The sequence below is a fragment of the Heloderma suspectum genome, chromosome 2 (assembly GCF_057233095.1).
Source record: "Heloderma suspectum isolate Gila_16-S chromosome 2, 16-S_ref, whole genome shotgun sequence".
NCBI classification, from domain to species: domain Eukaryota; kingdom Metazoa; phylum Chordata; class Lepidosauria; order Squamata; family Helodermatidae; genus Heloderma; species Heloderma suspectum.
In genome coordinates, this window is record NC_139459.1 from 374,871,675 (window position 1) to 374,899,250 (window position 27,576).

Consider the following 27,576-nt stretch of genomic DNA (forward strand, 5'->3'; position numbering starts at 1 on the left):
GGCTTACCTCTGAGTAGACGGAACCACAGGATCACAGAAGAGCAGGGTTGGAGGGGCCTACGAGGTCATCGAGTCCAGCCCCCTGCTCAAGGCAGGAATCCCAGTCGGATCGTGCTTCTGAGTAGATGGAAGCTCGTGCTGCAAGTCTGCAGCCCCCGGCACACTTACTGGGGAGTAAGCCTCGTGGAGTTCAATGGGATTTACTTCTGAGTAGACGTCGGATCGCCCTGCAAGTCTGCAGCCCCCGGCACACTTACTGGGGAGTAAGCCTCATCGAGTTCAGTGGGATTTACTTCTGAGTAGACGTCGGATCGCCCTGCAAGTCTGCAGCCCCCGGCACACTTACTGGGGAGTAAGCCTCATCGAGTTCAGTGGGATTTACTCCTGAGTAGACGTCGGATCGCCCTGCAAGTCTGCAGCCCCCGGCACACTTACTGGGGAGTAAGCCTCATCGAGTTCAGTGGGATTTACTCCTGAGTAGACGTCGGATCGCCCTGCAAGTCTACAGCCCCAGGCACGATTACTGGGGAGTAAGCCTCATCGAGTTCAGTGGGATTTACTTCTGAGTAGACGTCGGATCGCCCTGCAAGTCTGCAGCCCCAGGCACGCTTACGTGGGAGTAAGCCCCTCTGAACTTCATGGGGCGCTCTGAATCAACAGAGGACCCTGCTCCTGAGCTTGGTGGGATGGGCGATCAGATCTGTCTCCCTTCGTTGCAGGGAGGCATTTTACCCTCTTCTCCCTCCGATCATTTTTCACGGCCGACACGTCGCCAGTAAGTTTCATTACTAGCTTATCTCTGAGCTCTTCGGAAGCGGGAGAAAGGGGGAAACGTGCAGCAGACGCCCTGGGGGCTCACGACGCTGTGGTCGTGTAAAGGGCCCGCGAACTTCCGCGAGTGACCGATCACGAGCGTGCAATAAACAGCTCTCGTAGAGACAGCCTCTGCATCCCCCTTCCCCTACATGCGCCTTGCACTCACCAGATCGCAGAGGGGGCCGCGGATGCCGAGAGCCGGTCGGGAACACACAAGCCACCCCAACAGTGTGGGAAGGAGGATGGGCCGGAAGCGGCTGTCACAATTCACGGATACCCCCTATCAAAGTAGCATAAGTCTATGGCCACTTCCTCTGCCTCTCTAGGAACGCCAGCTCGCTACCTTTAACCCTGCGAGGAACGTTTGCAAGCAACAAAGTGGACCTACCCATTCTCATATTTGCCTTGCCGACCTGTTATTTAGATCACCTTTCCCCAACCAGTGTGGTACAATGGTTAAGAGTGCTGGGAGGGGAATCAGGAGAGCCGGGTTCTAGTTCCCACTCGGGCAAAGCTCACTGGGTGATTTTGGGCCAGCCACTGACTCTCAGCCGAAAGTACCTCGCAAGGTCGTTGTGAGGATAAAAACGGAGAGGACGAACATGTAAGCTGCCTTATGGTTCCTTGCAAAAGGGAAAAGGCAGGATGCAATGTAACAATGCATACACATATTACAACCTGGCGCCCACCAGACGTGTTGGACTACAACTCCCACAATCCTCAGCTAGCATGGTCTGTGGTCAGGAATGCTGGGAGCTGTAGACCCCGTAATCACAGGCACAGGGTTAGGAAGGTTGGTTTAGCGTTATGTCTGAACCAGGGATTATGGTGTATTGCGTACAAACGAGCCAGGATCCATAAGACAATCAAATCATGCTGGTTGGGGATTGTGGGAGCTGTAGTCCAACCCACCTGGAGGCCACCAGGCTGGGGAAGCGGGGTTCGGGCGTTCTCACACCAGGGAGAGAGCGCAGGGAGCGCCCTTAAGTGGCGCCGGACGGGCCCCCCCACGGCTGCGCCTCTGACGGCGACGTGCCGCCCCCGGCCAGGGCGCAGCGCCTGTGTGCCGGGCGCGGGGGGCGCGGCGGGGCGCTGCGGGGGGCGCCCGGCGCGGCCCTGGCTGGCCGCCGAGGGAGGGCGCTGGGCGGGGGCGCCCTCGGCCTGGCCCAGCGGCGCTCGGCGGCGTGCCGCGCGGCAAGCGGCGCGGCACGGCCGGGGCGGGACGGGCTCACCGGCGGCTGCTCGCTCGGGGCCTCGCTCCTTCGGCCGGGTCCGCCCGGCGCAGGCCAGCGCCGGCCTCGGCCTCGGGCTGCGCGGCGGCGTGGGCGCGCCCCTCCGAAGCGCCCAGCCACGCCGGGCCCCGGCCGCCCGGCTGAACCGGGGCGGCGGGGCGCTGCGGCCGGGCGAGGGGAAGCGGGCCTCTTCCCGCCCGCGAGGAGGCGCCCTGCGGGCCGGGCCGGGCCGGGCCGCTCTCCCGGCAGCGCAGGCCGCGGGACTCACCGGGCCCGCAGGGGCCGCCGCACAGGCGCCCCGGGAGACGGGGCAGGGCCGGACGCGGCGCCCGCCGCCGCCGCCGCCGGCCCTGCGCCTCTCTGGGAGGCCGCACTCGCTGGCTTTAACCCCGCGACGGGCGCCGGGCGGCTGGCAGAGCCCGGCAAGAGCGCGGCCAGGGACGCCGCTCGAAGTGGCCCTTCCCCAGCCTGGTGCCCCCCAGATGTGCTGGACTGCAATTCGTATCATCCCCAGCCAGCACGGCAATGGGCTTGGAAGCAACCACCTCCCTCCACCTGGCGCCCTCCAGATGTGTCGGACTACAATTCCCATCCTCCCCAGCCGGCATAGCAATCGGGTTAGAAGCCAGCCTTGCCCAACCGGGCGCCTTCTATATATGCTGGACTGCACTTCCCATCGTTCACAGCCGGCATGCCTTATGTTCCATAAGTAGGCCGACCAAACATAGTGTTTTAAACGGGACCGTACCGTTATTTTCATATTTCCCGACCGTCCCGTCGTTTTAATATAAATGTCCATTTTGTCCCGTTTTTAATTTTTTGTAAAAAAAACTGAACGCGTTTATAATAAGGCTCTATGCTAATCAATTCCTGGCATATAGAAGGGAAGGAAATGGAAGCAGTGACAGATTTTACTTTCTTGGGCTCCAAGATCACTGCAGATGGTGACTGTAGCCATGAAATTAAAAGACGCTTGCTCCTTGGGAGGAAAGCTATGGCAAACCTAGACAGCAGAGTAAGAAGCAGAGACATCACCTTGCCGACAAAGGTCCGTCTAATCAAAGCTATGGTTTTCCCAGTAGTAATGTATGGCTGTGAGAGCTGGACTATAAGGAAGGCTGAGCGCCGAAGAACTGATGCTTTCGAACTGTGGTGCTGGAGAAGACTCTTAGGACTGCAAGGAGTTCAAATCAGTCCATCCTAAAGGAAATCAACCCTGAGTGCTCATTGGAAGGACAGATACTGAAGCTGAAGCTCAAATATTTTAGCCACCTAATGCGAAGAGAAAACTCTCTGGAAAAGTCCCTGATGCTGGGAAAGACTGAAGGCAAAAGGAGAAGGGGACGGCAGAGGATGAGATGGCTAGATAGCATCACCGATGCAATGAATATGAACTTGAGCACACTCCGGGAGAGAGCGCAGGACAGGAAGGCCTGGCATGCTATGGTCCATGGGGTCACGAAGAGACAGACATGACTGAACAACAACGCTAATCAATGCATGCAGTAAAACTACTAGTGTGACGAAAGAGGAAGCTCCATTTCCTTTATCCGGCCAGGGCCAGGCTGCTTGAGCTAGCGACGATCAGACACCGCCCCCTTGCTGGTCTGCAGTGGCGGGGAATTCCAGAGGCGGCCGCAAACCCCATTCAGCATGTGGGAGCAAGGAGGGTGAGTATTACTGTTATTTCTACCATCATTCCGCCCATAGAGATTCTTTCTGCCCTACATTCAGTTTGATTCGGACTTTTCAGACTCATATTTCGGTTCAACAGGCTCTTAGGTATTTCTGTATTACAGCGGAACTGTCCGGTGGGACATTAGCATATACCAGCTTGTAATAGCAGTTTCATTCCTCCCCCCCACCCCTTTTTGGTGTATGTTTATGATTTTTTGCAGTCTGGCCACTGCAGTCCTGCATTAGTGTGTTCAGTGTGGTATGCCATACAGATTTGTTTACTGCCCATGTGATATTTTATAAGTATTTTATATATGTGTATTTATGAGTGGTTTTTTTGTGTATATGCAATAAATTAGTGTTATTCATTTGCGCCCCTTTCCATGTTCTTTTGCAGTGAGTTTAGGTTGTTTTTTAGGTGTCTTATAGCGTGAAAGACCACAAAGGGAGCTGCAGTTATTTTGTTATATTGTGGTTTTTCATGAATATGGAATATTACATAACCCCGTCCCGTTTTTGTCATCCCAATATCCTGTTTTTGTCTCAAGGAAATATGGTCAGCCTATTCATAAGGCAATCCAGGACCAGGCCAACGTGGGACATCTTTGCTGGTCCCAGGCACTCCATCCTCCCCATCTTTGGGATTTGGGACTGACTTGGGGAAAGATAGCCCAAAATTGTCTCAAAGCTGAGAGATAACATGTTCGAAAAGAGAAAAGAGGACTCTTTTTCTCCCCAAAAGGAGGCATGAACCAGGCTGAGCACAAAAAAGCTCTCAAAACAAATCAAAATCTGTTAATAAAGTTCAGTTAAACAAAAGGTAAAAAGCAAGCAAGCCAGGTTGGAAGGAGGGGTGCAGAGGAAGAGGGGGAATGGGTGGGAGCGCAGACCAGTGAACAGAAGCGGTGGGGTCTGGTCACACTGAGGGGATTGCTTGTCTGCGTACACACACATTCGGAGGTCTTAGAAACTCGCTGCTGCTTTCCCACCACGTGAACGTTATTCCTCTCCCCCGCCCAACATCCCAGGTGTCACATTATGAACTGCCACAAAGTTTCAAAAAAAGGTCAATATTATTTTAAAATAAGTAAACTGAACTTGAAGCAAAGAAATTCCATTCCACCAACTGCAATACAAAGGGGATAGGAAAACATATATAGTTCTCCAATATAGCCGATAGTTTTTTCACAAAGGATGAACACAAAAAGTTGCCCACACGTGTTTGCAGGGACACTTTTGCAAGACTGGGTTTTTTTTAATTTTATCTGTTAACTGCCCTTTCTCCCTTAATCTTTAACCAATTTTCCTGAAATTTTCAGGTTAATTACAATAGTCATTTCCTTCTTACACATGCAATTTTCAGGAAGACTGGTGAAACCCTTTCAGGTTTATTAAGGTTAGAACAACCCATCCGATTTCCATTTAAAACCACGGAACCCATATTTTCCTGATCGCCTCATCTATTGGAGCCACAACTGTGGCCCCAAGAATTAGACTTTAAGGAGAGATAAGACAAAGGGCTTCTTCACACAGCAAATAGTTAATCTTTGGAATTCGCTACCACAAAACGTAGCAATGGCCGCCAACGTGGATGGCTTTAAGAGGATTGGACAAATTCCTGGAGAAGACAGTATAGTCCTGATGGCCATATGCTACCTCGAGGATCAGAGCCAGTTTGCCTATGTACACCAGTTGCTGGGGAACATGGTCAGGAGGGTACTGTTGCTTGGGGGATCCTGCTTGGGGGTTCCCCATGGGCAACTGGTTGGCCACTGTGTGAACAGAATGCTGGACTAGATGGACCCTTGGTCTGATCCAGCAGGGCTCGTCTGGTGTTCTTAAAGTGCCACATGATTCTTCTTTGCTGTTGCCAAAGATTGAAGTTCACTCTCGTTTTTCATACCAACATTTGTTAAATGGATTCGAAGATGTGAAGTGAAAGCTGTAGTCTCATTGAAGTGCATTCTGCGCCCCAACATTTCTATAGTTTTCCTGCTGTGTGTGTCCCTTGATGGGGGATGAGAGCTGTTCTCTGAGTACAGGTCTTTCAACAGTCAAAATAAATAAATAGTTTCTCTGCTGTGTGAAGTCTCTGATATATGGTAAGGAGTGAGCTCTGCCTGAAACTCTTTCCACACTTCAGGCATTTTTATGGTTTCTTCCCTGTGTGTGTTCTGTGATGTCTAGAAAGGCACAATTGACCAGTAAAGCTTTTGCTGCAGTCTGAGCACTTATATGGTTTCTCACTGGTGTGGTCGTTTTGGTGTCTAATGAGCCTTTGCTTCCTACAGAAGCTCTTTCCACGCTCCAAGCACTGATAAGGTTTCTTCCTGTGTGGATCATTTGATTGGAAGTAAGCTGCACATTCCACACGAAGCTGTCCCCGCACACCAAGCATTTAAACGGTTTCTCCCCTGTGGGACAGCCTTTTGGGACAGCCTTTCGCAACCTGGTGCCTTACAGATGTGCTGGAGAACAACTCCCAGCAGGCCCCAGCCGGACATTTATACAGTCAGATCAAAACTACATACCTTCTAGAGCCAGTTCAATATTTCACTCTGATATGTGGAGTACAGAATTCTAGTTCTTAAGAAACACTCACTCAGACAAGATTTGTCTTGTTATTTTATTGTTTGTTTATTTCATTTCTATTCCACCCAATGACCGAAACTCTCTGGGCGTTTTACAAAAATTAAAAACAACAAAGCGCAGCATAAAACAATATAAATATGAAAGCTTAAAGCCACAATATAACAGTACAACCAGAATAAAACCTAGCAGCAATGCAGAGGTTTAAAATACAGATTTAAAACACCAAAGCTAAACGACTAGGAAGCTAAAATGCTAAAATACTGGGAAAATGAAACATTTTTCACCTGGTGCTATAAGGAGTACAACAGTAGGTGTCTGGCGAACGTCTCTAGGGTCCACAAAGTCTTAGCATAACAGTACCAAGTACAAGAGTTTATGCATGCATAAATTCAAACCCACGAAACATCTAACATCATTCTTAAACAAGGCTTCTAAGCAGAGTCAAGTATATTTGCTAGTTCCCAATGATTATATAACATTCCCAATGATTATATTGACTACTGATAATCAATATCAAGCTTACCAAGTTGATTCTACAGGGAACACGTTGGGGAAAACTGATCCAAACGGATAGCTGCCATTGTTGTCTGTTTTGAGTCTCTTTTATATACTTTTTGGATGCTCTAAATATGTCCAAACTATTTTTACTGCAGTATATATTTCTTATCCAAGAATTTCTTATTCCAAACGAACTTTTCTACTCTAAATCTTCACGTGTCTAAATAAGATTATCGAATTTTGAAGTTTCTTATCGAGATTCATGTGCAAACCAACATACTGATCTAAACATTTTAGCTTTTTCTGACATGTTACAGGTATGTTTTTGACAAAAACATATTTCCTTGACATCATCCTGTCTTGTGAGCTTGTTCGTCTTACGTATTTACAGTCTCCAGTTTGGCCTCTTGGTCACTTATCTGATGGCCCACCTGACCTAATAACCTTACGAGGCTCTATTAAGTGAATGTTGTAAACGTAAATTTAACGTTGACACCTCCTTATCTGGATTCCTTTCTAAACAGTAAAAGGATCTAATGATCTCTCATCTGACAAACCTCAAAGCTGAGAGATTCTAATTACTCTTGGGCGAGAAGACCATACTGGGTGAGATTAGGCATTGGAATCCTGTTTTTAATTCCAGAATTGTCTTGGAGGCATTTGATTATAGAATTTCCTAATCAAGCAGCGGAGGCAAGATCATGCAAATAGGAAAGATTTGCTTGATCTGCCACAATATTTAGTTCATGCATATGTTGCTGGTGTATATTGTCTGTGTGCTTTTATGCAAATGGCTTTTAAATTTTGTATATTGTATTATACTGTTTTAACTTCTGTAAATTCCCCAGAGAGCTTCAGCTATGGGGAGGTATAGAAATGTAATTAATAATACTAATAATTAATTTAAACCTGTTGGCTGCACAGGCCTTAGGGGAGAAAGGCAGAGACCTGGAACTCCTCAGCCTCCCCACGGAAGTTGGGTGCCTTCCTGCCTTCTCCCCCATCTACCCCCTCTCCTGCCTGGCCCCTCCCACCACCTCCCCTGCAGCCTCTGCACCCCCTTCCCCTAAATATGCCTTGCCACTCACCAGAGTGTAGAGGGGGCTGCAGAGGCTGAGAACTGGTGGGGAACAAACAAGCCCCCCCCCCAAGTCCCTGGGAAGTGGGCCAGAAGTGATGGTCCCAATTCACAGATACACCCCATTAAAGTAGCATAAGTCTTAGGGCCACTTCTTCTTTGCCTCTCTAGGAATGCCAGCTTGCCACCTTTAAACCCACAATGAACACTCACGAGCAACAAAATGAAGGGATGGTTTAGTCATGATGCCTCCTGTGCAAAAGGCAATTAGCAGAGAAAAAACCAAAACAAAAGGCAAAACAGAATGAGCATTTGCCACTCCCACATGTACACAGGACATCTGAAAAGAATAAAAAGGGACCACACTCTTCCTCAGTACGGAATAGAGTTTCAAAAAGAGTTAGGTCTGTCCATTTTGTGTCCCATTACCGGCAGGAGAGAGTAGAGATGTCTGTTCCCAGTAGGTGGGGTGAGGTGGGGTGGGGTGAGGAACAAAAGGAAGAAATCACAGGAAGCCCCACTGTAGGCTATAGCCTTCCTAGGCCTAGCTGGGGTTGAAATTCCCATGAACTAAGTAACTGCAACATTGCCCCCTTCCAAGAACTTATGGACGAGGTTGCAGCATTCCCAACACAAGAAAACCAGCTCTGCTTGCCTGTTATCTAGATCACCCTTCCCCAGCCAGAGTGGTATACTAGTTAGAGTGCTGGACTGGGACTCAGGAGAACAGGGTTCTAGTCGCCACTTGGCCATTAAGCTCACTGGCTGACTTTGGGATAGCCACTGAGTCTCCCAGCCCAACCTACCCAATAGGGTTGTTGTGAAGATAAAAATGGAGAGGAGGAGGAGAACCACGTAACCTGCCTTATGGTTCTTTGCAGGAGGGAAAAAGGCAGGAGAAAGTGGATGAACATGGCGCCCTCCAGATGTGTTGGACTACAACTCCCACAATCCTCATCTGGCATGGCCTGTGGTCAGAGAATACTGGGAGCTGTAGTCCAAAAGATCTGGAAGGCTGGTTTAATGTTCTGTGTGAACCATGGATGATAGCATATTGTGCCCAAACAAGCCAGGATACAAGACAAGCAAACAAACTATGCTGGCTGAGGATTGTGGGAATTGTAGTCCAACACAGCTGGAGGTCTCCAGGCTGGGGAACAGGGATTTGGATGCTTTCACATTAGGGAAGGAGCATAGGACTCAACCTTAAACTGAATTAAACCAGAGGTCCATCAATGGCTACTAGTCCTGATGGCTCTATGCTACCTCCCATATCAGAGGCAGTATGCCGGTGTACACCAGTTGCTGGGGAACATGGGTAGGAGGGTGCTGCTGCACTCTTGTCCTGCTTGTGGGTTACATATTGGGGCAGCTGGTTGGCCCCTTTGTGAACGGAATGCTGGACTAGATGAACCCTTGGTCTGATCCAGCACGGCTCTTCCTATGTTCTTAAGGTGCCACATGATTCTTCAGTGCTGTTGCCAAAGACTGAGGCTGGCTCTGGTTCTTTATACAGGCATCCTTCAAATGGATACTAAGATGTGAAGTGAGACATGTAGTCTGGCTGAAGCGCATTCCGCATTCCAGCCATTTCTATACTTTTCCTGCTGTGTGTATCCTTTGATGGGAGGCGAGACCTGATCTCTGAGTAAAGCTTTTTCCACACTCCGCACAATTAAATGGTTTCGCTCCTGTGTGGATTGTTTGGTGTTTAATGAGGTTTCCCCGCTGACTGAAGCTCTTTTCACATTCAGGGCATTTAAATGGTTTCTCCCCTGTGTGGGTTCTTTGATGCTGAGTAAGGTTTCTCCTCCAAAGGAAGCTCTTTCCACACTCCGCACAATTAAAGGGTTTCGCTCCTGTGTGGATTGTTTGGTGGTTAATGAGGTTTCCCCTCTGACTGAAGCTCTTTTCACATTCAGGACATTTAAACGGTTTCTCCCCTGTGTGGGTTCTTTGGTGCTCAGTAAGGCTTCTCTTCCAAAGGAAGCTCTTTCCACACTCCGCACAATTAAATCGTTTCGCTCCTGTGTGAATTTTTTGGTGTTTAATGAGGTTTCCCCTCTGACTGAAGCTCTTTTCACATTCAGAGCATTTAAACAGTTTCTCCCCTGTGTGGGTTCTTTGGTGCTCAGTAAGGTTTCTCCTTTGAGGGAAGCTCTTTCCACAATCCGCACATTTAAATGGTTTTGCTCCTCTGTGGAATGTTTGGTGTTTAATGAGGCTTCCCCTATGACTGAAGCTCTTTTCACATTCAGGGCATTTAAACGGTTTCTCCCCTGTGTGGGTTCTTTGGTGTTCAGTAAGGTTTCCCCTCCGACTGAAGCTCTTTCCACAATCCGCACAATTAAATGGTTTCGCTCCTGTGTGGATTGTTTGGTGTTTAATGAGGCTTCCCCTCTGACTGAAGCTCTTTTCACATTCAGGGCATTTAAACGGTTTCTCCCCTGTGTGGGTTCTTTGGTGCTCAGTAAGGTTTCTCCTCCGAGGGAAGCTCCTTCCACACTCCACACACTTAAATGGTTTCACTCCTGTGTGGATGCTTTGGTGCTGAATTAAGTTTCGCCTCTGATAGAAGCTCTTTCCACATCTAGAGCATTTAAATGGTTTCTCCCCTGCGTGGGTTCTTTGGTGCTCAGTAAGGTGTTCCCTCTCACAGAAGCTCTTTCCACACTCAGAGCACTGAAACGGTTTCTCCGTTGTGTGAGTTTTCCAATGATAATTTAGGCTCGAGTTATAACGGAAGCTTTTCCCACACACGGGGCACTTATGCCCTTCCTTTCCTTTGGCTATTTTTCCATGGACTGAGACTTCACCAACTCGATGAGCAGAAGACGTATCTTGTTTCTTCCGTTTTCCTCTCCTTCTTCTCTGGTGTCCTCCGTTTCTACGTCTGGCTCCCTCCGGTAATGCGCTGGGTGGTTCTTCCTCACTCTTGCTCACCCATCCATCCACTGTTGGAATGAAGGGACAGAAGAGGAATCAGAGCCCAAGAAAGAGATGGAGCCTAAAATGAGGACACAGAGACCCTGGAGAGCTGCCTCCAGCCAAGGTAAATGACACTGATCTACATATTAGAATTTGAGCGTTCAGTGGGAGCTTAGAGGTCATTTAGTCCAACCCTGTGCTCATGGCAGGATCTGCAAACCAGGGTGCAGCTCCAGCAGCCCTGACAGATGGCCGTCCATCATCAGCTTCATTAACTCTAAACCAGTGGAGGCTGGTGGCTCCGGTTTCAATGGGGCTGTGCTTCCATTCTGGGTTTTAGTCATAAACAGCCAAACACCTAAGAGTCATCCAATGTGCTGAAACCATTTTAGGGATAGGGTTCAATGCTTTGGATACCTCTGTTAGAGTTCTCGCTGCTTCTGACTGAAAACCAGAATGGATGCAGAGCCCCACCAAAACCGGAGTCTCCAGCCTCCACTGGTTCAACCCCAAGGTGTCTATTCAGTACAGGGATAAGGGCCCTTCCCCTCTCACTTTTTAAGAGCAAATCGCCACATTCTCTTAACAGAATTGGGATTGCTGTGAACTAGGTTTCTCTGGGTGTTGAAAATTGTGGGTTCAAAGGAGCTGTTTCCTATGTTGGGGCTCAGCCCCCACCTCTGCCTTGTACTCAAGTCTTTGGGGCAGGTTAGTTGTCCCGGGCCAGGCCTCCCATGACAGCCATTTTGTGGTGGCACCCAAGACAGGTCATCAATTTCCCAAATGTGCCCATGGGCCCAATATAGTTTCCCACCCCAAATTTAGTCCATTGGATTTTCCAGTGATTAGAACAAAAAACACTTACTACAGCAAAACAGTAAAACAAGGACAAATTAGGACATGTAAAAGAAATTGAACAGAATATATATTACAGTTATTCATAAAAAGATGAATTAAACACTAAACAGACATGCATAGTTCACATAAAATCAGAAACCAAATTTACGCTATAAACCAGGGGTCTCCAACCCAGTCCCCACGAAGCTCTCACCTCCCTGCCCCCTTCAAAATAATAGTATTAAAAAACCTTGGAAAATGTAGGGCAGTCTTCTTTCTCTCCCTTTCTAGCCTCTAGCCTGGCTCCATCTCTCCCCTCTACCCCTTTGCCTTGCTGCTTCCCCCTCACTCCCAGCCTCACCATTTCTCTCTGCCTCCCCGCTTTAGTTCAGTTTTGACTAGCCAGGTCCCCACGGCAGCCATTAGGTGACTAGCCACATCGTCCGTGGGAGCCATTTCGTAGTGGTGCCCACAGCAGTTTCTCAAACTCCCCAATGTCCCCATGGGTCCAAAAGGGTTGGGGACCCGTTATAAGAAGCACCCATGCCACTTATCTCCCAACAACTGTTCCTGTCAGCCATTAATTCATTGCGACTGCACCTTGATTGCCACAGCAAAGTATTTAGCTGCTTGTCCTGTTTTACGCTCACTTATGCCTGCCAACGGGTTAGAAATACCTTCAGCGAAGGAGAACACACCCCCTCCTGAGACAGTTGGATCCGATGTCAAACAGCCCTGTACCTTAGGCATTTTCTTTTGAGGAGTTAAAGAATTTCTTGGCCATGATACAAAACACGGAAGGGAGGTGCCATATTAGAGTCACCAAGCCAGGAAGCAGCCCCTGGGCCACCCTGAAGCTAAAGTTTTCACCAACCAAGACAGAGGTCCACAGAATGGATGGGAGGAAGAGGATGCTGGGTACTGATAAATATTTGGCAACTTCTGGAAAAAGAGGGAGCCATACCCAGAGAGGCCACGATCCTACAGTTCTCCTCCATGACTGCCCTGTGCAGGGCCCTTTGGTCTGGATCCAAGAGAGCCCACTCCTCCTCGGAGAAATGCACAGACACCTCCTCACAGGTTACCAGGCCCTGGAATTAGAAGGAGAAGCGTGAACATGACGCTTCTTCCCCTTCTAAGCAAAATCCAAAAGGGGAGTTAAGGGAAGGAGGTTACAGGTTGAACTGCAGAACAGAAACCTTTGCGAGTGGCAGTGACAGCCTTCCTAGTGGGCAGAAGCAAAGGGAGCAGGCAGGTCCTTCCAGGCTCAGAGAGGCATGCAAGAGTCAGAGACACCCAGGGTTGGATCGGGATTGAAGCTGGATCAACTGCGCTGGTGGAAGGGAAGTTCCCTGCCATCTCCTTCCCACGGCAGCCCCTCCAACAGTCATGTTGGGGGGAGGGGGGATCCCCAAAACATGGCATGGACCTTGCATGAGTGGAGCCTTTTCCCTCGCAGAAGCTGGCTCCAACCCCATGGCTGTGTCCTGCCGTCTCCCACAGGACCTATTCCCTACCTGGCCTGGTTGCCTGGCAGCTCCTTCCACCCCGCCGCAAAGGGGAGACAACCCAGAACGCATTGCCAGCACCGCTTCACTGCCTATGAGGGAGACAAAGGCAGCTGAAAAATTATTATCATCATCTCTATCCCACTTTGCTCCTCTTGCAAGGAACCCAAGGTGGCTTACATGGTCCTGCTCGTCCACTGGGCACAAATCAAACTCTACATTTAGACATCTAAAGACTTAAATGTTCTGAAACTAAACCATTTTCCCACTATTTTTAATAAACTTTGGGAAAGGCTGGAGACACGCACAGGAAGTGGCTGTATATGGAGCCAGACCGTGGGGCAGAGTGGTCCCTGTTGTTTCCCCTGCTACTACTTTCCTCCCCTTCTAAAAGCTTGAAACATCTCTACCAAGCCTGACTTACTCGCACTGAGAGCTTGAAGCCCAAATATGCAGCTGATTTTGCTACTTTGCCTCTGCCCCATTCTGCCTTCCGCCCAGCCCCCCACTGGAATGGAGCCCCCGAGAGCTTCTCCAGAATTGGATCCTGGCCCTCAGAAAGGATTCTTTTCCTGCCCAGCTGGAGATGCTGGGCACTGAAGATGGGACTTCCTGGGAGCCAGGCCTGTGCTTTACCGCCAAGCTACAGCCCTTTCCCAAACACCCTAGTGGCTTCAGAGGAAAAGAGAAGTACCCACGGGTTACTTTACTTTTCTAGGCAGGGAGGCCATGCACAGAGAGACACATTAGTCTTACCCAGAGAGGTGGCCCCTCCACCAGCCTCCGGCACGATCCACCTGGCTAGCTGTCTCTGTGGGGTAGCTGACGGAGCCTTCTCAGCATCAAGGAAATCAGGGGCCTCTGGTGTCAACGGCCCCAGGACCTGAAACAGCAATGGGGATCCCAGACAGGAAGTGGGAAGAAGGCTTAGAAGAAGAAGGGGGCACGCAAAGGACAGGGGAGTTTGGTGAGGAAAGGTGTTGGGCTCTTTTGGGACAGCCTTTCACAACGTGGGGCCTTACAGATGTGTTGGACTATCACTCTCAGCATGCCACAGCCAGACATGTCAGCTGGAGCATGCTGGGAGTTGTAGCCCAGGACACCTGGACAGTATCAGGTTGGGGAGGGCTGTTTTAGGATGTCCTCATTCACACCCCCAGCCATTTGAAACCACCAGGATGAAACCCTCTCACCTGGTGCCTTTCCTGCCTCTCAGCATCCGCCTGGCTCAGGAGGAAACCTTCTGCCAGGGCCACCGCCTGGGAGCTGGTCTCTGGTCCACATTCTCTCACCCAGTGCTCCATCTTCAGTGGAAGGATGGTCAGAAACTGTTCTAGGATCACCAGGTCCAGGATCTGATTTTTGGTGTGTTTCTCTGGCTTCAGCCACCGGAGGCAAAGATGGTGAAGTCGGCTCCAGACCTCTCGGGGTGCCTCGGCCGCTTGGTAGCGGAACTGCCTGAAACGCTGGCGCTGCACGTCTGAGCTGGAGGAGTCTTCACCCAGCATCTTCTGGACAGTTGCTCCCCGGAATTTTCCACTGCTCCCAATGCGGATGGTACGGGGGCCTTTTCTTGCCTCTGGGCCACCTGAATTTTGATTTTCTGTCTCCAATTTGTTGTCCAAGGGAGCCTCCATTTGGGTGGACAGATCCCCTTCACCTTTTGCCAAATGGTTCAAGGCAGGAACCACTGTAAACTGCTGGGGCTACTGTAGAAGAAAAATAAAGGACAAGAAAAGAGAAAGCGAGGGTGCAAGCTTTAGTGTTTTGAATCAGGCTATACTAGGCCGCATTACTGAAATCAACAAGCTTGCAAAGGAAAGTAACAAGGGATGAGAAATCTGCTAATAACTGAGAAATGCTCGAGACTAATAGTATTTAAACCGCTCAGAGAGCTTCTGCCATGGGGCGGTATAGGAAGGCAATAAACAACAACATGTTAATTTACACCTGTCCTCCACCCAGTCGGCTGCACAGGGCTGAGGGGAGGCAGGCGGGGGCCCGAACTCCTGTCGCAGCCCCTCCTCGGCCTCCCTGCAGGCGGGGGCCCTCCTGCCCCCCCCGCCCAGCCCGGCATCTTCCATCCCGGGTCCCCCCGCCCCTCTCCCGCCCCGCCCCGCCCCGCCCCGCCTGGCCTCGCCTCCCCCTGGCAGCCTCGCGCCCCCGCCACTCACCGGAGCGCGGGGGGGCCGCGGAGGCTGAGAACTGGCGGGGGGCACACAAGCCCCCCAGGCCGGGAAGGAGGATGGCCGGAAGTGGCGGTCCCCATTCGCGGGTACCGCCCCCAAAGGCGCATCCGTCTGCGCCGCTTCCCGGCGGCCCTCTGGGAGCGCCAGCTCGCGCCCTTAACCCCGCAGGAGCCTCGCCCGGCGCAAGGGGACTCGGTCGCGGCGCCCCCTGCGCGAAGGGCGCCCGGCGGAGGAAAGCCGGGCGGGCCCGCAGGCCGCCCGGGAAGGACACCGCGGGCCGCCCTCTTCCTCCGCGCCGGACAGCGCTGGGAAGGAGCTCGCCGTGTCCGCGCGCGCCCCGCTGCTCCAGCAGAGACGCCCGTGCCCAGCGGGCGGGGCGGGGCGCCAAAGGAAGAACTCGCGGGAAGCCCCGCGGCGGGCTGTGGCCGTCCTCAGCCGAGCGGGGTCGGACTACAACTCCCACAATCCTCAGCTGGCATGGCCTGTGGTCAGAGAACGCCGGGAGCTGTAGTCCAAGAGATCTGGAAGGCCCGGGGTTGGGAAGCCTGGTTTAGCGTTCTGTGCAGACCAGGGATGATGGCGTGTTGTGCCCAAACAAGCCAGGATCCATAAGACAAGTGAGAGAGAAAAACTGTAGTTTTGCTCAGGCTGCAGCCCTACAAATAGGCCTCCCGCTCCCTCTGGGTGTCCTAGAACGTTGCCACGGGTGAGAAAGTGGACGTGCATGGCAAGCAGATGAAGATGTGCTGGGGTGTCGTAAGTAGATCAGAAAACTGCGCTGGGAGGTTTTGTTCCCTGTATGGACATGCTTTCCCTGCAGTAGCCCCCACTAGCGTGTTAGCATCTGACTGGCTGAGCACTGTGGAGCAGCAAGAAATGGCAAAGTGTGCAAGTCACTGCTCATCTGTTCCAGGGTGTGGCCCTCCTGTGTGTGCGCGACGTACCCATGCTAGCATGCTCTGCTCAGAATCTGCTGAATAAAGGCGTATAGTGTCAGAAGACCCCCAGCCTGCTGTGTCCCTGGGAAGGTCTGAACACTTTCCTCCTCACAAGCAAACAAACCATGCTGGCTGAGGAGTATGGGAGTTGTACTCCAACACTCCTGGAGCTCACCCAGCTGGGGAAGAAGGATTTAGGGCACAATCCTATGCATGTTTAGACAGAGAAAAGGCCGATAACTCCCAGCATTCCCCAGCCAGCATTTTCTCTGTCTAATCATGCATAGGATTATGCCCTTAGATGTTTTCACGTGAGGGAGGGAGGGAGGGAGGGAGGGAGTATAGGAAGTGACCTTAAACTGAATCAAACCAGGGTCCATCAATGGCTAATAGTCTTGATGGCTCTATGCTACCTCCCGTATCAGAGGCAATATGCTGGTGTACACCAGTTGCTGGGGAACATGGGCAGCAGGGTGCTGCTGCACTCCTGTCCTGCTTGTGGTGGGCTTCCCATTGGGGCAGCTGGTTGGCCCCTTTGTGAACAGAATGCTGGACTAGATGGACCCTTCGTCTGATCCAGCAGGGTTCTTCTGATGTTCTTATGTACCGCCCCACACAAAGGGATATTCTGGATTTGGAAAAAGTGCAGAAAAGGGCAACACAGATGATCAAGTTGCTGGAGCACCTCCCCTATCAGGGAAGGTCACAACATCTGGGACTGTTCAGCTTAGAAGGTTTTGTGGCACTAGCGCCCTGCCTCAGCTACGGAATCGTGCGCGCGTGGGTGTTTGTGTGATCGGGCTCTGGTGCACTCTTGTCTTGCGGGACCAGAACGGAGGCAGGCGTGCTTTGCCAGCCACAGAGGTGCCTTCTCTGGGCCAATGTGAGACAGTCAGGATGCCTAGAATGAGTGAAGAGGAAGACAGGACTGCGGCGGGTACCTGCCCTGACTCCTGCCCTGGGGAAAGGGCTCTTTGGATCATGGCCAGGCCAAGTTGGGATCTGGGGAGCCCCAGGGGGAGAGAAGTTGCCATAACACCTGCAGTGGAGAACATTTTTCCTCCTTTCCGCAAATCCTGGGGGTCCCTTCCATATGGGTCGAACCATAGATCACTTTCAAGCACCCACAACTGTCACCCCCAGCAGTCATTCCAGCAGGCCAAACTGAGGGGGATGAGCGGGGGAAGCAGAACCACTCCACCAGGCCAGCTGAATGACTTTTCATACATAAAGTCCCACCCTGAATGAAGGAATGAGCTGACTGCCCTTACAGTTATTCAAGGAAGAAATGGCAGGCAGAGGAGGAGGGGTAGTTCTGGCTGGGTGCCCTGGGGGAGGAAACATAGGCAGCTGTGGAGGGAGGTGGGGTTGCAGGAGAGGGAGAGGAAGAGAGGGGCTGTATTGCAGGGGTAGGTAACTCAGTGTCCTCCAGGGCTTGGATCCTGACCTAAGCTGGACTTCCCCATTCCTACCACAGCCCTTCCAACCCATGGAGGCCGGTGGCTGCAATTTCAGTGGGGCTGTGAATCCATTCTGGGCTTCAGGCAGAACCCTAAGTTTTAATGTTGTAAAGCCACCTTGAGTCCCAGTATTGGGAAAAAGGCGGGATATAAATATAATAATATCATCATCATCCCCATTTTGTGGATAAGGTCCAGCACCTTGGAGACCTCCTTTCAAGTTCTGGCTGAAACCTGGAATGGAACCATAGCCCCAGCAAACATGGAGCCACTGGACTCCACTGCCTCCAGCAGTCCCCTGAAAATGCTACACAGAGTCTGGAGACCTCACTGGATACAGTGAGCTGCAGTGTCAGGAGACAGGGGAATCTCCCTAGCTATCTGGGCAGGTGGCTAAAAGGCAGAAGGCCTCCTAAGTGGTGGCACCCCTCTTCTGGAACAAACTCCCCAAAGAGGTTTGCCTGGCACCTACCTTGTTATCTCTTCAGCTCCAGATGAAGACACTTCTTTTCTCCCAGACATTTTAGAGACCGAGTGCTAGGTGATCATGGCTGTTTTATTGATTCCTGTACTGCTTGTTTTGCATGATCTTGTATTGTATTCTTTCAGATATTTGTATTGTATTTTATATTTTGAATGTTGTTGTACAACGGCATGCCAGTTTTTTAACTGGTTGTAATCCCCGCAGAGAACATGAGCTATTGAGCAGATTAGAAAGTGCTAAACCAAGACACATCTCCAAAGATCGGGCAGAGCGGCCTTCTGCGAGCAGAGTCCTTTCTCTTGTGGAAGGCAGAGCCTGGATCCACTGCTTGACATTTGGGACCATAACCTCTGACCATTATCCATGGTGGCTGGGGCTTATGGAAGCTGTAGTCCAAAACACCTTTAGTGTACCCTTCAGGGCTGGCCCAAGACATTTTGCTGCCTCAGGCAAAGAACCAGATGGCCCCCTCTGCTGTTCCACGTACAAAAGCTGACTGGGCCATTCCTTCCTCACAGGAAGCATCCTCCGCAGCGCCAGAAGGAGCAGGCTAGCTTAGGAGGCACAGGGCAGGCTGCTTGGCGCGTTGAGGGGCTTTCGGAGGAGTCACCTAAGAACCTAGAAAAGAGACACAGCCCATCTGACACACTCGTTAAAAAAAACTACCAGTCGGTTCCCCGCAAACACAGTTCATGGAGAAAAATCAAATCTAATGGAAGATTTCACTTAACTTCCTTAGTGAAACATTCAAAGTGTTACATCTTTTATCTTTACAAAACTTGCTTAAATACAATGTCCTCAGTGTAAACTAAACATTGACTGGGTTTCTTTGACCTGTAAGTGTCTCTTAACCCTTCATGATTTGTTTACAGACGGACTGTATGTTACTGGCAGAGTATTGTACTTTGGTCTGCAACTGCATTTATAAAAGTGTATAGAAACTTTCTTGGTGCTCATATTTGACTTTGCTCCAATTTGCAATTAATTATGTTTCTTTAATCATACTTGACTTTTTTTGAAATTAAAAATAAAAGTTTATAGTATATTCTTATGGAAGATAGCTGAATCCTTTAAAAAAAAAGGGTTATGGACATGAATAAACTGCCGACTTTGAATTATAGTGAAAAGAGTTGTTATTCGTGGAATCTGTGTGCCAAGAGCTTTCCAATGAAGTGTGTTTCATGAGAATCGATCAACTGGAAGGCAGTCAAAAAGGAGATGACCAACTAACTCCTGATTTTGAACTACATGTATAAGATGATTTCCCCAGTTGGTCAGGCTGTGAAAATCACAGGAACTTATACAGGTGGAGAGAGATATGACGATGACATTTTAGAGAGAAGGTTGAGGATTTATTGCAAGGCCCAAGTTGAACTGCAGTACCTAATCTATCAGTGGATGTAAGTTTGGCTTTCCAGCCCCACATATTTGACTATGCAGTGCCACGTTGGCTATGAAGTCCCAAATTAAGTATGACAATACAACAGATATTCCCCTCTCCCCAACGCACTGGCAGAGAGACCCCCTGCCCGATCTCTGCCCCCGACATACTTACACCGCACTGCTATGCTGGCCAGGCTGGACCTGAACAACCTGTACCTGTTGCTTTTGGACCAGGGAAACTGCCGAAGGGTGCTGTCATGTGCAATTGTCCACTGTTCCCTTCCTCCTGGAAGGTGGGGTCTTTTATACATTTGTATATGCTCAGGAGTCTGAGCATGAAGGGCCTCAATGTTGCCAATTTTTTATACATCATCATGTCCCGTCCCTGAATGATTGTTGTCTATTGCCCCTACGGTCTTGTGTGCAGATCTGTACATTAGGTTACAAATGGTCGTTGTTTATATGGGAACATTAAGGACCATGCAAACTTTACCCTGATGCCTCCTGGTCTACATGGTTACCTACTCAGGCCTTTCAAGGTTCTAGAAAGAATCTAAGTTAATACAGGGGACAGGATGAAAATTAAAGGAATATCTTTACTGGCAGGATAGATTGATAGATCGACAGGCATATATGGAGAAAGGCGGAGATGTGAGGGAACCTACTCTGATCAAAGCTACCTAAAGGCTTATGAATACATAGCAACAGAAAGCAACATACAGAAACATGGCGAAACTAGGAGAGCAGTGTGCCAGCAGCCGCTCTTCCTGGTGCTGTGCCGTATTTAGGGACACAGGAAGCTGCCTGTGCCCGAGTGAGACCCTTGGTCCATCTAGCCCAGTACTGTCGACACAGACCGGCAGCGGCTCGCCAGGGTTTCATGGGGGACTCTTTCCTTGCCCTACCTGGAGAATCCGGGGATTGAACCCAGAACCTTCTGCATGCCAAGCGGGAACTCTACCACTGAGCTACAGCCCCTCTGCTAAAACACTGGATAAAATGTGCACAGCCGTTCACTATGAATGGTTAAAACGCCATGTGAAATGTGAGGTTCACAAAATGGGTGGATCCCAGAAGGTTCTTCACCACTTCATTTAAAGGAATGCCTGGTGGACTGCTCTAGCGATCGAAAGCGGCACTCACTTTCAGAAAGCAGGAGTCTCCTCCACCGGAAACTTCCTACGGTAAGGTGTCCACTCTGCCCGAAACTCTTTCCACACTCCAGGCATTTTTATGGTCTCTTCCCTGTGTGTGTTCTCTGATGCCTAGAAAGGCACAATTGAGCAGTAAAGCTTTTGCCACAGTCTGAGCACTTATATGGTTTCTCACAGGACTTTTGGTGTCTAATGAGACTTTGCTTCGTAGAGAAGTTCTTTCCACACTCCACACACTGATATGGTTTCTCATCTGTATGGCTGGTTAGATGGGAAGTAAGTTGAGCATTCCACATGAAGCTCTTCCCACACTCCAGGCATTTAAACCGTTTCTCCCCTGTGTGGGTTCTTTGGTGTTCAGTTAGGTGTTCCCTCCGACGGAGGCTCTTCCCACACTCCGCACACTTAAATGGTTTCTCTCCGGTGTGGATGCTTTGGTGTTTAATGAAGTTTCCCCTCTGACTGAAACTCTTTTCACATTCATGGCATTTAAATGGTTTCTTCCCTGTGTGGATTGCTTGATGGGAAGTAAGCTGCACATGCCACATGAACCTCTCCCCACACTCCAAGCATTTAAATGGTTTCTCCCCTGTGTGGGTTCTTTGGTGCTCAATAAGGTTTTTCCTCCGAGGGAAGCTTTTTCCGCACTCCACACACCCAAATGGCTTCGCTCCTGTGTGGACTGTTTGGTGGTTAATGAGGTTTCCCCTTTGACTGAAGCTCTTTTCACATTCAGGGCATTTAAACGGTTTCTCCCCTGTGTGGGTTCTTTGGTGCTCAGTAAGGTGTTCCCTCCGACGGAAGCTCTTTCCGCACTCCACGCACTTAAATGGTTTAGCTCCGGTGTGGATTGTTTCGTGTTTAATGAGGTTTCCCCTCTGACTGAAGCTCTTTTCACATTCAGGGCATTTAAACGGTTTCTTCCCTGTGTGGATAATTTGATGGGAAGTAAGCTGTACATGCCACAGGAAGCTTTCTCCACACTCCAAGCATTTAAACCGTTTCTCTCCTGTGTGGGTTCTTTGGTGCTCAGTAAGGTTTCTCCTCTGAGGGAAGCTCTTTCCACACTCCACACACTTAAATGGTTTTGCTCCTGTGTGGATGCTTTGGTGCTGAATGAGGTTTCGCCTCCGATAGAAGCTCTTTTCACATTCAGGGCATTCAAACAGTTTCTCCCCTGCGTGGGTTCTTTGGTGCTCAGTAAGGTGTTCCCTCTCACAGAAGCTCTTTCCACACTCGGAGCACTGAAACGGTTTCTCCCCTGTGTGAGTTTTCCAATGATAATTTAGGCCTGAGTTATAGCGGAAGCTTTTCCCACACACTGGGCACTTATGCCCTTCCTTTCCTTTGGCTATTTTTCCATGGACTGAGACTTCACCAACTCGATGAGCAGAAAACGTATCTTGTTTCTTCCGTTTTCCTCTCCTTCTTTTTCTCTGGTGTCCTCCATTTCTACATCTGGCTCCTTCCGGTAACCCGCTGGGTGGTTCTTCCTCACTCTTGCTCACCCATCCATCCACTTTTGGAAAGAAGAGACAGAAAAGGAGTAAGAGCCCAAGAAAGAGATGGAGCCTAAAATGAGGACACAGAGACCCTGGAGAGCTGCCTCCAGCTAAGGTAAATGACATTGATCTACACATTAGAATTTGAGCATCCAATGGGAGCTTAGAGGTCATTTAGTCCAACCCTGTGCTCATGGCAGGATCTGCAAAGCAGGATGAAGCTCTACCAGCCCTGACAGATGGCTGTCCAGCGTCAGCTTCAATGACGTTAAACCAGTGGAGGCTGATGGCTCTGGTTTCGGTGGGGCTGTGCTTCCATTCTTGGTTTTAGTCATAAACAGCCAGACCCCTAAAAGAATCATCCAATGTGCTGCAGCCATTTTAGAGATAGGGTTCAACACTTTGGATACCTCTGTTAGAGTTCTAGCTGCTTCTGACTGAAAACCAGAATGGATGCACAGCCCCACCAGAATCAGAGCCTCCAGCCTCCACTGGTTCAACCCCAAGGTGTCTATTCAGTACAGGGATAAGGGCCCTTCCCCTCTCACTTTTTAAGAGCAAATCGCCACATTCTCTTAACAGAAATGGGACTGCTGTGAAATAGGTTCCTCCGGGTGTTAAAAATTGTGGGTTCAAAGGAGCTGTTTCCTATGTTGGGGCTCAGCCCCCACCTCTGCCTTGTACTCAAGTCTTTGGGGCAGGTTAGTTGTCCCTGGCCACGCCTCCCATGACAGCCATTTTGTGGTGGTGCCCAAGGCAGGTCATCAATTTCCCAAATGTGCCCATGGGCCCAATATAGTTTCCCACCCCAAATTTAGTCCATTGGATTTTCCAGAGATTAGAACAAAAAACACTTTCTACAGCAAAACAGTAAAACAAGGACAAATTAGGACATGTAAAAGAAATTGAACAGAATATATATTACAGTTATTCATAAAAAGATGAATTAAACACTAAACAGACATGCATAGTTCACATAAAATCAGCAACCAAATTTACGCTATAAACCAGGGGTCCCCAACCCAGTCCCCACGAAGCTCTCACCTCCCTGCCCCCTTCAAAATAATAGTATTAAAAAACTTTGGAAAATGTAGGGCAGTCTTCTTTCTCTCCCTTTCTAGCCTCTAGCCTGGCTCCATCTCTCCCCTCTACCCCTTTGCCTTGCTGCTTCCCCCTCACTCCCACCCTCACGATTTCTCTCTGCCTCCCCGCTTTAGCCCAGCTTTGACTAGCCAGGTCCCCACGGCAGCCATTAGGTGACTAGACACATCCTCCGTGGGAGCCATTTCGTAGTGGTGCCCACAGCAGTTTCTCAAACTCCCCAGTGTCCCCACGGGTCCAAAAGGGTTGGGGACCCCTGTTATAAAAAGCACCCATGCCACTTATCTCCCAACAACTGTTCCTGTCAGCCATTAATTCATTGCGACCGCACCTTGATTGCCACAGCAAAGTATTTAGCTGCTTGTCCTGTTTTACGCTCACTTATGCCTGCCAACAGATTAGAAGTCCCTTCAGTGAAGGAGAACACACCCCCTCCTGACACAGCTGGATCCGATGTCAAAAAGCCCTGTCCTGTAGGCATTTTCTTTTAGGGAGTTAAAGAATTTCTTGGCCATGATACAAAACACGGAAGGGAGGTGCCATATTGGAGTCACCAAGCCAGGAAGCAGCCCCTGGGCCACCCTGAATCTAGAGGTTTCACCAACCAAGACAGAGGTCCACAGAATGGATGGGAGGAAGAGGATGCTGGGTACTGATAAATATTTGGCAACTTCTGGAAAAAGAGGGAGCCATACCCAGAGAGGCCACGATCCCAGAGTTCTCCTGCATGACTGCCCTGTGCAGGGCCCTTTGGTCTGGATCCAAGAGAGCCCACTCCTCCTCGGAGAAATGCACAGACACCTCCTCACAGGTTACCAGGCCCTGGAATTAGAAGACAGAGAAGGAGAAGCGTGAACATGACACTTCTTCCCCTTCTAAGCAAAATCCAAAAGGGGAGTTAAGGGAAGGAGGTTACAGGTTGAACTGCAGAACAGAAACCTTTGTGAGTGGCAGTGACAGCCTTCCTAGTGGGCAGAAGCAAAGGGAGCAGGCAGGTCCTTCCAGGCTCAGAGAGGCATGCAAGAGTCAGAGACACCCAGGGTTGGATCGGGATTGAAGCTGGATCAACTGCGCTGGTGGAAGGGAAGTTCCCTGCCATCTCCTTCCCATGGCAGCCCCTCCAACCCCTCAAAAGACTACACCGAGAGTCAGGAGTCCCTTCTGCATAGGGGGAACAGTCATGTTGGGGGGAGGGGGGATCCCCAAAACATGGCATGGACCTTGCATGAGTGGAGCCTTTTCCCTCGCAGAAGCTGGCTCCAACCCCATGGCTGTGTCCTGCCGTCTCCCACAGGACCTATTCCCTACCTGGCCTGGTTGCCTGGCAGCTCCTTCCACCCCGCCGCAAAGGGGAGACAACCCAGAACGCATTGCCAGCACCGCTTCACTGCCTATGAGGGAGACAAAGGCAGCTGAAAAATTATTATCATCATCTCTATCCCACTTTGCTCCTCTTGCAAGGAACCCAAGGTGGCTTACATGGTCCTGCTCGTCCACTGGGCACAAATCAAACTCTACATTTAGACATCTAAAGACTTAAATGTTCTGAAACTAAACCATTTTCCCACTATTTTTAATAAACTTTGGAACAGGCTGGAGACACGCACAGGAAGTGGCTGCATATGGAGCCAGACCGTGGGGCAGAGTGGTCCCTGTTGTTTCCCCTGCTACTACTTTCCTCCCCTTGTAAAAGCTTGAAACATCTCTACCATGCCTGACTTACTAGCACTGAGAGCTTGAAGCCCAAATATGCAGCTGTTTTTGCTATTTTACTTCTGCCCCATTCTGCCTTCCACTCGGCCCCCCACTGGAATGGAGCCCCCGAGAGCTTCTCCAGAATTGAATCCTGGCCCTCAGAGAGGATTCTTTCCCAGCCCTACCTGGAGATGCTGGGCACAAAAGCTGGGACTTCCTGGGAGCCAGGCCTGTGCTTTACCGCCAAGCTACAGCCCTTTCCCAAACACCCTAGTGGCTTCAGAGGAAAAGAGACGCACCCACAGGTTGCTCGCCTCTTCTAGGCAGGGAGGCCAAGCACAGAGAACACGTTAATCTTACCCAGAGAGGTGGCCCCTCCGCCAGCCTCCGGCACGATCCACCTGGACGGTTCTCTCTGTGGGGCAGCTGACGGAGCCTTCTTGGCCTCAGGGAAATCAGGGGCCTCTTGTGCCAACGGGCCCTGAACCTGAAACAGCAACGGGGATCCCAGGCAGGGAGTGGGAAGAAGGCTTAGAAGAGGAAGGGGGCACGCAAAGGACTGGGGAGCTTGGTGAAGAAAGGTGTTGGGTCATCCCCTTCTTAAAAGGCAGCAAGAGAAACTGGAGGATCCTTTTGGGTTGCCTTTTGCGTTGTTATTTTGGGTTCTTTTGGTTGCCTTTTGCAACCTGGTGCTCGCTAGTTGTGTTGGACTACATGGTGTCTGGGACATGGTGGCAGTTGTAGCCCAAGACATCTGGACGGCATCAGGTTGGGGAGGGCTGTTTTAGGATGTCCTCGTTCACACCCCCAGCCATTTGAAGCCACCAGGATGAAACCCTCTCACCTGGCGCGTTTCCTGCCTCTCAGCATCCGCCTGGCTCAGGAGGAAACCTTCTGCCAGGGCTACCGCCTGGGAGCTGGTCTCCACTCCACATTCTCTCACCCAGCTCTCCATCTCCGGCGGAAGGATGGTCAGAAACTGTTCTAGGATCACCAGGTCCAGGATCTGATTTTTGGTGTGTTTCTCTGGCTTCAGCCACCGGAGGCAAAGATGGTGAAGTCGGCTCAAGACCTCTCGGGGTGCCTTGGCCGCTTGGTAGCGGACCTGCCTGAAACGCTGGTGCTGCACGTCTGAACTGAAGGGGTCGTCACCCAGCATCTTCTGGACAGTTGCTTCCCGGAATTCGCTGCTGCTCCCAACCTGGATGGTACGGGGGGCTTTTCTTGCCTCTGGGCCACCCGAATTTTGATTTTCTGTCTCCAATTTGTTGTCCAAGGGAGCCTCCATTTGGGTGGACAGATCACCTTCACCTTTTGCCAAATGGTTCAAGGCAGGAACCACTGTAAACTGCTGGGGCTACTGTAAAAGAAAAATAAAGGACAAGAAAGGAGAAAGCGAGGGTGCAAGCTTTAGTGTTTCAAAACGAGAAGGAGATGGCAGAGGATGAGATGGCTAGATAGCATCACCGATGCAATGAATATGGACTTGAGCACACTCCAGGAGAGAGCGCAGGACAGGAAGGCCTGGCGTGCTATGGTCCATGGGGTCACGAAGAGTCGGACACGACTGAACATGATACTAAGCCGCATTACTGAAATCAACAAGCTTGCAAAGGAAAGTAACAAGGGACGAGAAATCTGCTTATAACTGAGAAATGCTCGAGACTAATAGTATTTAAACCGCTCAGAGAGCTTCTGCCATGGGGCGGTATAGGAAGGCAATAAACAACAACATGTTAATTTACACCTGTCCTCCACCCAGTCGGCTGCACAGGGCTGAGGGGAGGCAGGCGGGGGCCCGAACTCCTGTCGCAGCCCCTCCTCGGCCTCCCTGCAGGCGGGGGCCCTCCTGCCCCCCCCGCCCAGCCCGGCATCTTCCATCCCGGGTCCCCCCGCCCCTCTCCCGCCCCGCCCCGCCCCGCCCCGCCTGGCCTCGCCTCCCCCTGGCAGCCTCGCGCCCCCGCCACTCACCGGAGCGCGGGGGGGCCGCGGAGGCTGAGAACTGGCGGGGGGCACACAAGCCCCCCAGGCCGGGAAGGAGGATGGCCGGAAGTGGCGGTCCCCATTCGCGGGTACCGCCCCCAAAGGCGCATCCGTCTGCGCCGCTTCCCGGCGGCCCTCTGGGAGCGCCAGCTCGCGCCCTTAACCCCGCAGGAGCCTCGCCCGGCGCAAGGGGACTCGGTCGCGGCGCCCCCTGCGCGAAGGGCGCCCGGCGGAGGAAAGCCGGGCGGGCCCGCAGGCCGCCCGGGAAGGACACCGCGGGCCGCCCTCTTCCTCCGCGCCGGACAGCGCTGGGAAGGAGCTCGCCGTGTCCGCGCGCGCCCCGCTGCTCCAGCAGAGACGCCCGTGCCCAGCGGGCGGGGCGGGGCGCCAAAGGAAGAACTCGCGGGAAGCCCCGCGGCGGGCTGTGGCCGTCCTCAGCCGAGCGGGGTCGGGATTCCCGCGAACTAACTGCAACGCGGCCCCCTCCCAAGCACTTGCGGACGAGGTTGCAGCGTCCCCAA

General features: G+C 51.1%; 3 protein-coding genes across 6 annotated transcripts in view; all 3 read right to left on the reverse strand.

Annotated features, from left to right (window-relative positions):
• The window catches only part of LOC146356199 (uncharacterized), a 14,481-nt gene extending 13,232 nt beyond the window's left edge, over positions 1 to 1,249 (reverse strand). Inside the window, exon 1 of one of the 3 annotated variants that reach the window (XM_084831226.1) lies at positions 8 to 1,249. The gene's annotated coding sequence lies outside the window, so the exon portion shown is untranslated. The remainder of the gene's footprint in view (positions 1 to 7) is intronic. The other 2 variants (XM_084831227.1, XM_084831223.1) reach the window with 2 other exon arrangements.
• The window catches only part of LOC146356200 (uncharacterized), a 19,762-nt gene extending 1,518 nt beyond the window's left edge, over positions 1 to 18,244 (reverse strand). Inside the window, exons 1-11 of the mRNA XM_084830038.1 lie at positions 15,341 to 18,244; positions 14,360 to 14,875; positions 13,923 to 14,049; positions 13,176 to 13,258; positions 12,623 to 12,749; positions 10,215 to 10,847; positions 9,735 to 10,088; positions 5,973 to 6,139; positions 1,775 to 2,457; positions 1,378 to 1,439; positions 733 to 806 (exon numbers count right to left, since the gene is read on the reverse strand). Of these exons, the coding sequence (XP_084686164.1) occupies positions 733 to 806; positions 1,378 to 1,439; positions 1,775 to 2,457; positions 5,973 to 6,139; positions 9,735 to 10,088; positions 10,215 to 10,847; positions 12,623 to 12,749; positions 13,176 to 13,258; positions 13,923 to 14,049; positions 14,360 to 14,803 (2,754 nt within the window). The 5' untranslated portion in view covers positions 14,804 to 14,875; positions 15,341 to 18,244. The remainder of the gene's footprint in view (positions 1 to 732; positions 807 to 1,377; positions 1,440 to 1,774; positions 2,458 to 5,972; positions 6,140 to 9,734; positions 10,089 to 10,214; positions 10,848 to 12,622; positions 12,750 to 13,175; positions 13,259 to 13,922; positions 14,050 to 14,359; positions 14,876 to 15,340) is intronic.
• On the reverse strand, positions 14,841 to 27,408 carry LOC146356201 (uncharacterized). Of its 2 annotated transcripts, XR_014787270.1 has the most exons (7): positions 27,044 to 27,404; positions 25,917 to 26,432; positions 25,433 to 25,559; positions 24,686 to 24,768; positions 24,073 to 24,199; positions 20,764 to 22,293; positions 18,290 to 18,855 (listed from the first exon to the last, which is right to left on the reverse strand). XR_014787270.1 is itself a non-coding variant. In XM_084831436.1 (6 exons), exons 2-6 carry the CDS (start codon positions 26,358 to 26,360, stop codon positions 20,852 to 20,854), a joined length of 2,223 nt encoding a protein of 740 aa, XP_084687562.1. In that variant the 5' UTR covers positions 26,361 to 26,432; positions 27,044 to 27,408; the 3' UTR covers positions 14,841 to 20,851. The 2 variants fall into 2 exon arrangements, 1 of the variants encoding a protein (XP_084687562.1); XM_084831436.1 differs by having other exon boundaries at positions 14,841 to 22,293; positions 27,044 to 27,408.
• Between the last annotated feature and the right edge of the window lie 168 nt (positions 27,409 to 27,576).